This window comes from Artemia franciscana, chromosome 2 (assembly GCF_032884065.1).
Source record: "Artemia franciscana chromosome 2, ASM3288406v1, whole genome shotgun sequence".
NCBI lineage: Eukaryota > Metazoa > Arthropoda > Branchiopoda > Anostraca > Artemiidae > Artemia > Artemia franciscana.
The window spans coordinates 4,797,679-4,813,554 of record NC_088864.1 but is presented as its reverse complement, the minus strand read 5'-3'; the positions used below and the strand labels follow the sequence as shown (position 1 = coordinate 4,813,554).

The following is a 15,876-nucleotide window of genomic DNA, read 5'->3' as shown; positions in this document are numbered from 1 at the left end:
AAGAAAAAGAAAACTGAAAAAAGAAAAAAGGTAAAGAACTAAAAAAAACTAAAAAGAAAAAACACTCAAAGAGAAATTACAGACCGGGACACAAATGACGACCGAGACAGAGGGAATATAAGTGATGACCGGGAACCTCAAAGAGAAATTACAGACTGGGACACCCGGACACAAATCACGACCGGGACACAGGCAATATAAATGACGACCGGGACACAGGGACACAACTACAACGGGGACGCCGGGGGCACAGGCGGGATATATAAATGACGACCGGGACACAGGGATTGTTCGAATAGAAATTACAGACCGGGACACCGGGACACAAATGACGACCGGGACACCGGGACACAGGGAATATAAATGACGACCGGGACACTCAAAGAGAAATTACAAACTGGGACACCGGGACACAAATGACGACCGGGACACAGGGAATATAAATGACGACCGGGACACAGGGACACATCATTAGAATAATGAGGTATAGATCTGAATACGGATTGTTTTTCCCATGGACAATTATATGTTGCATGTTCAAGAGTCAGTAAACCTGACAATCTGTTTATATGCACAGACAATGGGACAGCGAAGAATGTTGTATATTCGCATGTTTTACGTAGTTAAAAACATATATTTATATCTATCTCTATTCACAGGTGGGACACAGGGACACGACTACAATGGCGCGTAACTAATATGGCGCGTAACAACCTACGCGCGCGGGGGGGCTTGGGGGGGGGGGGGGCGCGAAGCGCCCCACCAACTAGGTGTTGGGGTGGCGCGAAGCGCCACCCCAACAGCTAGTATATATATATATATATATATATATATATATATATATATATATATATATATATATATATATATATATATATATATATATATATATATAAATATATATATATATATATATATATATATATATATATATATATATATATATATATATGTATATATATATATATATATATATATGTATATATATATATATATATATATATATATATATATATATATATATATATATATATATATATATATATATATATAATATATATATATATATATATATATATATATATATATATATATATATATAACACATTTATTTCCCAAAAAGGCGCATAAAAGTGTCGTATTGGAGAAAAAATAAATGGAAAAAAGAGAAACAATGAACAAAAAAAAAAAACAAATACAAAGAATCACAATAAAATTATAAAAAGCATTGAGATTTACAAATCACTACGTTAATGCAGAAAATAATGAAGACGAGGGATCAAGCGCTTCAAAAATGAGCGCGTCTACTTACGACTATGAATAAAGGGTCTGCAATTCCATAGTAAGAGATAAGACGTTTATTCTTGCTCCATAGCGACACACTCAGCAAAGACTTAATGTATCGGAAAAATGCTGACCAGAGTTACCTTCTATCAGCACATGAAACGCTCCGAATCAGCAAAAGAGCAAGAACGTGATCCACAGCAAAAGCACTCTAGCTTTTCTGGAGTTCAGTCCATCCCACTTAAGCTCATCCTCTAAACCTGTACGAAAACTTCTAAACTGGCTGGTTAAAAAAAAAAAAAAACAAAAAAAAACACTTCCCAAATGTTAACTTTGAATGATTTGAAAACTTATGCTCTACTTTCATAGCTCACTACATTGATCACTTCTTGGAAGCAACAGTTATTAAGCTTGGAAAGTTTAATAACAGGCTCGATCTTGTAGCGGTGGACTTATATTTGATGTGATTAACCATAATATTTTGTTAGCCAAATGCTATTGGGAGAGTGGTTGGTTGCGCTCCAATCTTTTTGGTCACTTAAAAAGGGCACTAGAACTTTTACTTTCCATTTGAATGAGCCATTCCACTTAAGCTCGTCTTCTCAGCCTGTTCGAAAACTTCTCAGCTGACTGATTGAAAAAAAGCATATCCCAAATGTTAACCTTAAATGATTTGAAAACCTTATGCTCTACTTGCACCGCTCACTACCTTGATCACTTCTTAGACGTAACATGTACTAAGCTTGAAAAGCATAATACCAGGCTCGATCTTGTGGTGGTGGACTTATATTTGATGTAATTAACCATAATATATTGTTAGAAAAATTCTCCGTAGAATTTAAAGTTCAGCCATATTTAATCTGAATCATTAGATCTTTCCTTTTTGATAGAACCCAAGAAGTTAAACTCCTCACCATCAACATGTATTTTTTTTTTTTTTAAATAACACATTGGATGTCTTCGAACATATATCAGAAAAAGCTATTAGTAACGATATATCAAAGGCGAAAATAAGCTTCCTGAAAAAACATCCCTCCTTTTGCTCACCCTGTTCCCCCTGAAATGTACTGTGGAACACTTGGGTGCTAAAATGTCGAATAATTAGGACTGAAATGATCGTACTAATGATATCTTACAACGTGTACATACTACAACCTCCCACATAAAACTCTTTAAATAGTTATAATGTTCCAGCCCTTACTGTTTGCCAGTTTTCATTTGGAACAAATCTACTTTTCTTTAGTCTTCTTCTCCATTTAGACCTTGTCTCCCTTGTTCGAATTCCAAAAAACCGGGAATTTAGCCCAAATTCTACAAAAGATTGAGAGATTAGTATCTTGATCTTGGCTCACCGTACATGAATAATTAAAACGAAATTTGCATATTAATTTTACTTTTTTTTGGCTAAATGGCTTTCTCAAAATTTTTATCCGACAATTTCGAGAAAAAAAGGGAAGGGGAGGGGGCCTAGTTTCTCTTCAATTTTTTTGGTTACTTAAAAAGGGCACTAGAACTTTTAATTTTACTTACGACCGTTTTTATTAGTGTTAAATATACGTAACTTGCGAATTAACTTACGTAATGAACTTTTTTTGATTTTTTTTAAATTTTTTTTTATTTAATATCTCATTGTTTTCTCATAAAACAACGCTGGGAAATACAGCGCCCCCTTCATGGAAATCTTCTTCCCCCATGAAAAATTCCTCCATGGGAAGATCCTCCCACGTAACCCCCTCCCCCTGACCCTCCCCACTAGAAAAAATTCCCCCTGAAAACGCCTGTATGCTTCCCAATAACTGATACTATGTGTAAACAACGGGCAAAGTTTATAACTTGCAGCCCTTCCCCCGGGGACTTTGGGGTATTAAGTCGTCCTCAGAGATATGGTTATTAGATTTTTCGACTATGCTGAATAAAATGGCTATATCAAAATTTTGATCCGGTGACCTTCGGAAAAAACGAGGTTGGGTAGGGGCCTAGTTGCCCACCAAATTTTTAGGTTACTTAAAAATGGCACGAGAACTTTCAGTTTCCGTTTAAATGAGCCCTATCGTGGCATTCTAGGACCACTGGGTCGATACGATCAGCCCAGGGAAAAAGAAAAAAAAACAAATAAACATGCTTCCGTGATCTTTCTCCTGGCAGAAAAAAAATTAATACCAAATTCCACATTTTTGCAGATAGGAGCTTGAAACCTGTACTGATACGCTGAATCTGATGGTGTGTTTTTCATTGATTATATGACTTTTAGGGATGTTTCCTCCCTTCTTTCGAAAATAAGGCAAATTTTCTCAGGCTCTTAACTTTGATGGGTAACACTGAAGTTGATGAAACTTACATATTTAAAATCAAAATCCAATTCTTTTGACGTATCTATTGGTATCAAAATTCCGATTTTTAGAGTTTCGGTTACTATTGAGCCGGGTCGCTCTCTCCGAGAAGGGTTATGCTGGTGCTGACTTCTACTTTTTTAATGAAATAAAACTTTATCCTTTTCATTAATTTGATTGGTAGCTTTTTTGTTATTCCGTTAATTTTTGTGCTTAAATCTGTAAAAACAAAGACTTGTGTGTAACAACTGTGAATTACTCACAAAAAAAATATGAATTACTCAAAAAAAGAAAGAGGAAAAAAAAACAAAAAAAAACAACTACAACAAAATCTAACGTTCTTAAGTGAACTCTACAAGAGGAGAAACACTTATTTTTTTAGCTCTGAGGACGACTTGGCAGAGGTCCTTGTCGAATTATTTGCTTCATTTTCATTTTCATATTTTGCTACTGGCTGACAAAATCCTCGTTTTTCACCTATTTGTTTTTTTCTCTTTTCTTTTATTATTTCCTTTCTTGTTTTCATACATTTAAAGCAATCGTATTCTCTTGCAAAATTGCAGAGGTATAATTGATCACTAAATTACAGAATTTTTTATAGGATTTATTCAATTAGGAAGACAGGATCTGAACCAACAAACGATAAATATAGTGATCGATTCCTACTTGCCCCTTATGTAACCATAGGGAATCATTTACTTATTGGTCATGCGTACTACTGTCATTGAGCCCTGTTATATATAGAAACAGAATAAGAGAGAGGGCTTTTAGAAATATGCTTACTGAAGGGAAATTAACTTAGATCGTTCGTGGCCCTAGAGCGAAATTGTCCTTTTCCGTAAGAAACTTTGGGGGAAAAAAATTTGGGGAATGTTCTACGATTTCGCTTTTTTTTTTTCCTACTCTTTCGAGGATTATATGTGGAGACTCTATGTGATCCTCTGTTGTTTTATTCTAATCAACGTTTAATTCTTAGAAAAATTTAGAAATTTGTACTTCGATATCTATTCTAACAAAATCTATTTTGTTGCTTTATTCTGAGGAACCTTAGTTTAATTTTAATCCACGAATTGGTCCTGGGTATACGAAATTACCGACCTTAGGTATATACAATCTTGCGTATACCTTCAATCTTGCTATGTCATTGGTAAAAGTATCATTATTCAAACTAAAGAGAATCCGGTCGAATTTTCACGATAACAACGATAAATTGAACTAAAATTGGCAACATTACAATACAATCAGAGTAAAATCGTTGAGATGGTAGTAAATTCTACGGTCTAAATTTTGTTGATTGAGTGGCTGAACGCATTGGAGATGATGGATAAGCGACGCCATCGAAGACACTTCAGCAGGCCAACAGCTTTGTAGACTATTAACTGTCATTGACTATAGCTAGTTTTATTTTACTACTATAATTATAATTGCTAAATTTTTTATTCTAGGCTGTCTAGTCAAGAATTATTTTCAGTGAAAAGAAGCTACTAGATTTGACCTAGTGTGAAACAACGTGAACTGGTTATTCTCCTTTACCTGGACCAAAAAGCTTGTTGGTCGTTCTTCTTATATTATACATTTTGCGATTCTTACTGTGCCTTTTGTTCCTGAATAACAAATAAAAGCCATTCTAGTCCATTCAGTACTGGCTTGAAACATATTAGGTTTTTATCTTCTACTGTGGTTTATTCTGAATTAAGAAAAAAAGTTTCTAGTGAATATCAAAGATCAGTATTAAAAATTAAAGCGAGCGTAAACTATCCTATTTTGAAAATAAGAAATGAAGGAAATAAAACTAGACCTCTGATTTCCAGCCTCATAAAGCGTCGTAACAGCTCTAATCCATGGTCATAATTGCGGAATGGGTCATATGGGTCGCACCCACCAAGTTTGATAACTGACATGAAATTTTCGTAAATGCTTTTACAAAGATATTTCGGTGACGTATACGACATGATGACCCAATCAAAAAATTGTACAATAAAAAGAAAAAAAAAAAAAAAATACAAATTCTCATCAGGTACAGATCGCAGAAAAGTAACTGTATGACGATTAGTCAACTCTTTCTTTCCTAAACATTGGTCAAAATCCTACAACCAATTATTTTATATATCCTGATGACAAGGGTAGACATCCTAATGACAAGTATTAAAGGATCCCCTTCCCCTGCCCCTCACAGGAGTCCGGATGAGCCCAGATGCCTAAAAGACACACTCACGATACTAGCTTTTCTTTCCAAAGAGTGGTGAAAATTAAATTACTGTTTCTAAAAGATGCCTTAACAACAAGAGATATGATTGTCTATAAGACTTTAGCGTAAAGAGCGAGGGTCAAGGAAGGGTGCAGTCCCCCTCATATACGGAACATTTTTGTTTAAAATGTAAAGCAAACTGCATATCTGAAAGCTCCTTCTGCGAAAATAAAGACAGCACCAAAATACTACTGCTACTATTAATAACAATTCACTGCAGTCCTAAGTCACCTTAGGCCAATACAGCTGTGCATGCTCTTCCTTCGCCCCAATCTATTCAGACCTTCACAGAGAAATTCTCCCACAGAGAAATAGAACTGATACTGAAAATAGCACAACAATTTGAATTCCTGACTAAATTTTGTCCAGATCCGACGAGTCCTTCAAGTAAATGTCCTGATGACAAGAATTTTGACACCCATTCCCTGACAGAGGTTTGATCATATATCGTTTCCCAGAACTAGGATACTTATTCCTACTACTCACCATGTTTTGTCGAGATTTGACAACCAGTTCTGGTGAATATAGTAAGGAAAAGAACTTGAGGAACTACATCCCTAAAGAGATAAAAAAGGTAAAAAAACAACAAACAGAACAAAAGGAATAACTATGACACTGTTTCTCTTGCAGCCAAGTTTGTCTGAAATCCAATATAGCCTTTTCCAAAAAATCTGAAACAAGAATTCAAGAGCCCTCCAATCTTCTTTCTGTACAAAGGATAGCCTTTGCCTAAGCATACATAAAAGAGCGGCCTTTGGCAAGGTGTACCCACTCTATATTTCAAGAGGCTATCAATTTTTCCGTAATTTCTTCTATCGTCCATATAATAAGCAAATTTAGGTTTTTGGTATTGAGCAGAGGAGGGGGTTCACAAAAATATTTTTAGGTTTGTTCCTCGGGGAAAGCTAGGGGGCGACAAGACCAGCTAGACGAGCTATGTGGTGAATTTACCGTTTTTATCGGAATTTAGATTTACACTTACTTTTTAGGATTCTAAGTTAACAATACTGGCATGTCCACAAGAATATTTTTTTTTGGGGGGGAGGTGTCAAAATATAAGAAAACCAATTTTGTTTCATGAATTAAAAAAAATACCCAGAAATCTTGAAAAATTAGGATTTTGGGAGGGGGAAAGAGTCCCATGGCCTTACATCCCTAGAATAATGAGCATTCTAAGAAACCCTGTCATCTTGCCATGTTCAAATAGTTGGAACAAGGGGGTGGGGACTGGACTTGGTTCAGCAAACAGGGTATTTTTAGATCGTCGAAAAACGCTCAGACGTATGTTTAAGGACAATGGGCAAAAGGCAGAAGAAAGGTAAGCCAACGGCCTTAAATATTTGGAATAGTTAGATACAGAAGTTGTAAAGAAAACAAAAATAGACCAATACGAAAAGGAATGATTATAATGGACCAATACAAAAATCATAATCTCCTGTGCTCTTTTAAAGGTGACGTATTTCTGCAGAGCCTAAGTTTTGTATTTCCATGGATGTCCGATTTTTATAAAAAAAAAAAAACAAAAAAAAAACAGTTTTGTGAGTTTTGATTGTTATGTGACATTGGTTGTCCTGTCAGAAAACTTGAATTTCAATCAAACTGGGACAAGGTTTATTGTAAATTAATATGCTAAAACGTCAGCTCCATTGGCACCCAATCTGACACTTAGAAGTTAATTGCTTCGTTTGGTGAATCTTTTGGAATCAGCACCCGCTGACCAACTGTTGACGGTAGCAGTTGGCAATCGAATTATTTCGTGTACTTTAGCATGTGCCGGACAACATGATTGATGCTTTAATATGGGGTCAGCAGCCAAGTTATTTTCAAGGGGCATATGTAACTAACATGGTATTTGATGATCTAATGATTGAACTATAACCCGAGTTTCTTCATAAAACGATTCGGCGTTTTCAAGAACAGATTAAAATACAATTTGGATTTACCTAAGTTCTAAGGAATTTTTTTAAAGAGTGATGTCAGTCAAAAACGTTGCTAATTTGATTTTTTTTTTACATTTATCAATGAACTTTTAGCAATAATGCCTTTTTTCTGAATCCTCCCCTTACACTGGTAAAAATTACGAAAGTAACATGTTACATGGTATTTGTTCCCGAATTTGCTCCTTTTTTCTGAATCCCCCCTTACAATGGGAAAAATTTGGAAAGTAACATGTTACATGGTATTTGTTCCTGATATTTGTAAATCCCAATAACATGGTTAATTTCTGAAAGTTCAGGGGGGATTTATTTTAAATTCCAATATCTTGGTTAATTTGTTTAACTTCACCTCGGCAATGCTGCCAAATATACCATAACCGTTGTTGGAATTAGATCCGGCTTGAGGTCGCAAAATATAGGGATTTTCTGGTCTAAGAGTTAGTTGTTAATTTTTTTTATAGGATGCAAACTGTTTGTCGACAAATTCTATTATAATTAGACAGTCACGACTGTACTATATCGTATATATAGTATATATATATATATATATATATATATATATATATATATATATATATATATATATATATATATATATATATATATATATATATATATATATATATATATATATATATATATATATATATATATATATATATATATATATATATATATATATATATATATATATATATATATATATATATAAATATAATAAGCACATTACATTATATCCATAAGTGCATTCTTTAAAAGAATTATTTTGTAAATTTGTTCTTTTTTTTGTTCTTTTGTGCACAAAGAACAGAAAACCAAGATAGTTCCCAACCTTCAAATCATATTTTAGTTTATTTTAATATCAAATTTACAAATATACGAAAGAATTTAGCTCTCAAATTACCAACTTTGCTAATGTATTCTCTAAAAATAAGGTTTGATGTTAGAAAAGAGAAGAAATAATCCTATCAATTGCCATATACTTTTTATAAAAACCACTTTGACCGTCTTCAAAGTGATATTAGCCTTTTTTCTGAAGCCTCCCCTTACACTTAGCACCTTAGAAGAATAACAATATTGATGAAGGCAGGCAGTTGAAGACACCGAAAATATAAATATGGGAATTTTTTGTTTCGTTCTATTGCCTTGTTTTGCCGTAAAGCGGCATTTAATTGATTAAAAAAAAAAAATATGGAAACGGAAATCACACTATTAGTCAAGGTTACTGGAAAAAACTAATGCAATTAGACTGATTATTTTTTATGTATGTATGTATTCATTTATAACCTATCATACAAAATAATGAAGTGATGGAGTACATTGAAAAAAAAAAAGGAAAAAAAGAAGAAAGAAACAACATATCGTAATTACATTCTAAAATACAAACAAAAATATTTCCACGTCAAAAAACAACATTTTGCCATTCATGGCCGGTTTGCTTATTACACATGTATACATTCAGCTCAGCTAACTTAGCACACGGGTCAGACAAGCTATATTTTTTCAACAAATAGGAGTTGCGGGTCCACGGAGGAACTCGCAACAGAAACTTAGCAAATTTGAAGAAAACGCGTTTCATCCTAAGATGGTCAGATTCACTAAATATAGGGTAAAACGGTATTAAATACAGAATATGTGGCAGGACGACACTATTGTAAATTCTCGCAAGATGGGCTCTATTCAAATGAAACTAAGAACTAACAATTGTACCATATGCACGACGGATTTTCGTTTCCATACTTTCTAGCATCAATAGCCTAGTTTTCTTCAGATTTTTTCCAAATGGAAGGCCAAGATATTTCAACTTAACACAAGGCTTTACTTCTGTACCATTCAGATCTATAGATATATTATCTGATCTAGTCGTATCTATTTCATTAAAAATCAAAACATCACATTTTTCAGCATTTAGGGAAAGTCCAATATCACTGTAGTTTTTACATATCTCCAAAAAACATTTTTCTAGCCCACTGATAGTCCTACTAATATTAAAAACGTCGTCTGCATAACATAATATCGACAAATCAGTACCTTTGTACATACAGCACGAAGAAAGTTGGTACTGAGCTGGAAGTGTTGCATTACTATAAACCGTGGGAGAAGTAACTGCACCCTGCTTAACCCCGCTATGAATTGGTATATCGTCAGTCAGCAAATTGCTTCCAGGTATACGTATTTTTGCTTTCATATGGCGGTACACGTACATGAGAGGTCTAACTAAGTCTAACGATACACCACGGTTCAAAAGCTCATTCATTGCTTGGGGATGCAACAACTAATCAAATGCTTTACTAACATCGTATGTTCCGAGCGCTAGAGTACCACCGGATTTATCTGCATCGATCAACAAATTGCACAGACATTTTAGAGCATGGAAGCAACCAAGCTTAGGCTGGAAGCCAAACTGGTCAGGAAGAATATAACAGAGAGAACGTTGGTTGTTAATTATAAGTAATTCAAACACCTTCGCAAAAACGCTTGAAGCAGCTATAGGTCGATACGATGAGCATTCAAACGGATCCTTCCCTTTTTTTAGAATCGGTGAAATAAGACCAACACAAAAAGAATCTGGAACTATACCGCAGCAAAAAATCATTTGGTACAACAAAGAAAGATGACACATAAGCTTATCAGACCCATTTTGTAAATGAAGGGCGCATATGCCATCGTAACCCATAGACTGTCTTTTGTTCAGTTTTCGTATAACATCGCGTAATTCACTAGAACTTACTACAGAGGTACCCGGTCCAGGAGTACGTAAGCGATTATTTAAATCCGTTTCAAATTTCTTGAGAATGTTAACGTCAAGTTCGGTGAACTGACTTTTGAAATATGAATTCCACTGGTACTCACCAATTGTAATTTTACTTTCCCGAGTTTTATTATTTGCCAAACGCGTTTTCGATAACTTATTAGGGTCATTCGCGATCGATTCCGCAATTGCAACACTTTGGCCAACCCGGTGAGCTTTGGGTTCCTTCTGAAAGTGTGGCTTAGTAAGTAACCGTGAAGTATTTACAACTCCGTTTCTAGGTTTATCCCAATCATTCCTTAGACTTAACCAAAATTTAGAGGACTGACAAGCGGATTTTAGGCTCTCGTTACTGGACCATCCAAATTTTTCGGTTCCAGATCTACACGTTCTCACTGGGACGGCGAACTTTTCGGCATTTTTTAGAGCTTGGGTAATCTGCACACAATAAAAATTCAGTTCAATACGAATGTCAGACTTGTCCATCCCAGGTTGTCGTTGGAGCAGTTGAAACGGAACTCGGATTTTATCTAGCATGAAGTCACACTCCCCTTGGAAGATATCATTATCAATCTTGTCCCAAGATTTAACACGTAAAAATTTAGATTTCTTTTTGACAAATTCAGAAGAGGGAGTATCTCGGACGGGGATCAACAGGAACAAAGGGATATGGTCATTATATTCGCCTTCCAAACCGATTTCACAATAAGATCTGGATTGGGAGGATGGAGAAAGACTACATGGTCAAGATTAGAAGTGTTTCCAGAAGTTGAAATAAACGAATAATTTCGGTCTTTCAGTACAATCGAGTAACCGGCTGGTAGAATAGATAGAAACGTTTCAGCTCTAGCACTTGAATTCTCACGTAGATCACAGTTAGAGTCTCCAATAAGTATACACTTTCTGTTCATCTTCTCGATCTTTTTTAACAGTTTGGCCACCTTTCTGCAAACAATAGCAAATATTCTTTCAGAAGCTTCGTCCCTGTAATTGGTTGGAAGATAAAGATTGACTATTACCAAGTTATCAACCGTCACAGCAAGATAGCAATCACACATTTCAAGCAATTCTGATTGACAAGTTGTCAGGACGGCTAAACCACCGCTTGGCCTTCCTTTAGCTTTAAATCTTCTTGCAGAGGAGAGATGTACTGTTACATTAGAGGAAGGGCAAAAAAGCTGAGAATGCAAATCCGTCAAAAAGTGTTCCTGAATACAGATGACACTAAAGGATTCGCATAACTTTTCCAGGACTGGTAGTTTATCAAGAATGCCACCGTTAATATTCCATGACATAACAGAAAGAAAACCATCAATATTCATTGAAAGAAATCATGTTGTGGGAAGGGTAATAAAAAGCCATTTTTTGTGGTGGGGGGGGGAATGACGAATTTCTTATAATTTTAATATGTTTTACCCAGAAATTTAATACAATTTAGGATATCAGGGAGCCAGAGGATCCTTCTTCCACGTGGGTCCCTGTTTGAGAAACTATGATATTAAGTATTGGAAGGTCTTGTCAATTTTGTTTTTTTTAATGTCATAAATACGAGAGATAAATTTTTAAAAACATACTTCGTTTTCAATAAAGCATAATCGACGCTCTGGCCTTTATGAGGCTTAGGGGGCCATATTCATACTCCTGTTTATGATAATTTCTGTTGGTTTTAAAATTGAGTCGGTAATTCATTTTCGTTTATGTTACGTCTCTGCGCATTACTTTTTAAAAACACTTCTATTCTGCAGGCTCCGTCGTAACTTGCTACGGGTCCCGGGGCGACTATCCCTCCCAATCCTCACCCCCCAGAACCCAGTTTGCCCCGAGCTGAAATTTAGCTTCTTCCAAAATCTGGTAAAGACTAAGATAAACTTGTATAATTCAAACATCAACAGAAACAGATAATTTTTTGCATATATTTACGTTATAGTACTATAAAGTACCTTATAGTACTATTATAGTATTAAATAGCATTTTTATGGAACCAAATGGTTCATTTTTCAGTTTTTACTATAATGTCCAATCGATTTGGAAAAATCGGCTCCAACTTTGCCCCCTCCCCCAGGATTTTGACGAAATTACACCAACATTCTGGAAAATACTTCTTTCTAAAATAATGACGAAACATGATAACTTATTGGTAAATTTCTGCTGTACATGTGTTTATGAAGGAAATTAGATGACGAAATATTTTAATCCGAACATCGAAATAGATGATGCTCTACTATGTACAATGAATTTGATTACGATGCAAAAAAAAATCAAAAAGATGATTTAAAACTGATTATATAACATTTTTACGAACTCATTTTAAACGTTATTTTTACAATAACGTTTAAATGAACATACTGACGACAAATGGGTCTATGGCCAGTGAATGAAAAAGAAGAGAAACAACAAAAAATCAAACGAATATTTTGCACGTGTACAACATGGCGTGTTCAGCGTAAAAAAAAAAAAAACAACAACAAAAAAAACTAGAACCTAAAACTAAAAAACATAACTGAAAAATATATATAAAGCTATTTTTAAAACTATGAGTATAAAACTTCGGGACTATAAACTACGAGTTACTTTTATGGTTTTATGAAGGTAGCAGCCAATTGTAAAAGTAAGTAATTAAATACTATAAATTTTATGTTAGTCTATTTGAGTTTTATCTATATTTTTTGTTTTAGTTTCTAGTTTGTTTTTTTTTTCTACGCTGAAGACGTAGAAAAAAGACGCTGAAGACGTTTAATTTTTGTTGTTTCTCTTCGTTTCCATTTACTGGCTACATATACCCGTTTGTCGTCTTTATATTCATCTCTTTGTTTTTTGTTATGACTGGCCAGATCGACCTTAGATTTTTTTTTTGACAGTAATGTTTGTTTTTCTTTTTAATAATGTGATGTTAGGTGACGCCAACATTGCCGTAATTAAGTAAAAGAAATCAAGGGTAGACCAAAAATAACCATATTTGAACCATGACAGATAGATAATTCAATTGCATGATTCGTTCCATTTTGTCGCATATTTTGGGGATTTAGTGATAACCGAGCTGCTTTACTTACAACCATAGACCAATTACCACAGTGATTATGAAATATACTTTACAGAACATTAAACCATTTGATTCAACAAATTCACCTTTCCTTGAAGAAAAAACATGTTTACCAAGAGATTGACCAAGATTCGAACATCTGTGGCACGCGACTATTGTGTGATTTAAGCGTCAGTTTCCACTGAAGCGAAATCTTGTGGTCAAAAAGCAATCTGTTTGCCTGATACCCGTGTCAAATTAGAATATTCATGATGAAAGTTATGTCTTTGAACTTACTGAAATGAAGAAGTAGAACTTTTAACATGACCAATGTTCTCTGTCTTCTTCAGCGTAAAGGAATGACTAAATTGATTTAATTCAGCTGAGAAATCGGAAAGCGACAACCGCAGGACAAAATCGTCAAATAGCAACAAAAATAAGATAATTAAGAGTCTTCGGGACGTTTTTAGGGAAGGGACACAGGGGGCACTTACCCTGAGCACAGACATTATGGGGGTACAAAATTTCAAGCAAACAATCTAACGGTTTTGACCATTTTGCAAATATTTAAATTATATTAACAAAGTAGAAGGCGCAATTAAAAAATTATTTATTACAAAATAAAATGAAAATAAATCGAACCATATTTAGATAATAGTAGTTAATAACAGTTAAATAATTTAAATAATAAATCAAAACACAATTAAAATTAACTTACTAATTAATTAATAAATTAAAAATAATTATGTTAATAAATGAAAATTTCGCAAAAATTTGGTCTGAAAATTTTGTAGGAGACAGGATGGGGGGGGGTTCTAATCGAGATTTTATTCCAGGTGCAAGAGAGACCAGAACCGCCACTGCATCAAATTCACCTTTGTAAAAAATCAAAATTTGATAACTAATACTTTTGGCAGTAATCAACTCCTCCATCGCATAAAATGGATACTCCAGTGCGTCATTTTTCGATAGCATCCCAACTTCAGGTTTCATCGTAATATTTGTCTTCTCCAGGGTGTTTATTGAAAAATTTTCACAGAGTAAGACCTTAGCCTACTTGCCCCAAAGAATTTAAAATATCTATGACAAAGAGCGGCACAAAATCTACATTCTTTTCCCATTCTTCCTTCAAAAACACAAAAAAAAACCTTTTCATTCCCAAATAGAGAAATAGACAGGTTCAATCTTAACCTCAAAATCCGATACAGAATTGCCATCAAAAGTACAAATAACAGATAAACGCCAAAAAAAACACAAAACGCTAAATTCGTTAAAGCCTCAACTCCGCGTTTGTCATAGCCTCAATGAGAGCATTCGTTCTTACCATAATTCTTTTGCAAGTCCTATCCTAGATTTTTGGGAATTCTAGAGAATTGCTAACCTCAAGCAACGAATTTATCTTCGAAGAAAGTGCCCTTCTCCTTTCTCTCTCTCTCTCTCTCTCCCTCTTTCTCTCTCTCTCTCTCTCTCTCTCTCTCTCTCTCTCTCTCTCTCTCTCTCTCTCTCTCTCTCTCTCTCTCTCTCTCTCTCTCTCTCTCTTAAGACCCCTTTCTGGGGGTCTTATAAAACAATGAGTCAGTTATTTATTTAATTAAGAGCCCTAGAAGCACAATGGTATATAAATACACTGAATACACTAATACCAATTTAAATAAAAAACTATTGTAATGAGTAAACGCTGCCAAAACAGGGGGGAGGAGACAAAATGACTAATTTAAATAGAAATTCCCTACTTGTCGGGAATTTTTTCAATATTTAAGAATATATAACAATTAAAGAAATATATATGAATTTATTTTCTGCGAGACTACGAAGCTTCTACTTTCTGTTTATTTCTACCCCTCAGAAACCTTTTAAGACAAAAAAAGGGCAACCAAAAACCTGAATGCATTAACCCCTTGCATTGTGAATCATCATAGAAACGTCTTGAATATAGAAATTCCTTGAACACACAAAAATAAACAAATATACTAGTGAAAAAGTAAACTTTCAAATTGAAAACGTACCATACTTCTCTGTATTTTCACAAGAATAATTGACAAAAACAGTATAAGAGTTCAGAAATTATAACGCATATGCGGAAAAATATTTCGAGGGATATATTCGAAACATTTCCAATATTAAAAGCTATATGTAAGTTATTCACAATATTGGAAGCTATAGAAATGTTTGTAGGGATCCAAAATTTCTGAAAAAGGAACCGGTGCTATATCCCTCCCCTCCCCTGCATATTTATCGAGGGCTTACCAGCTACAAATGTTTTGATATAGGGTTTTCAGATTTCTTGGGAATGATCGTGTCAGCCC

The 15,876-nt window shown here is 34.5% G+C and overlaps 1 protein-coding gene across 1 annotated transcript in view; it reads left to right on the top strand.

The window, feature by feature from the left end:
• LOC136036300 (zinc finger protein Gfi-1b-like) overlaps positions 1-5,249 on the top strand; it is a 29,622-nt gene extending 24,373 nt beyond the window's left edge. The window contains exon 5 of the mRNA XM_065718452.1: positions 5,060-5,249. Coding sequence (XP_065574524.1) covers positions 5,060-5,102 — 43 coding nt within the window. The 3' untranslated portion in view covers positions 5,103-5,249. The remainder of the gene's footprint in view (positions 1-5,059) is intronic.
• The last annotated feature ends 10,627 nt before the right edge of the window (positions 5,250-15,876 follow it).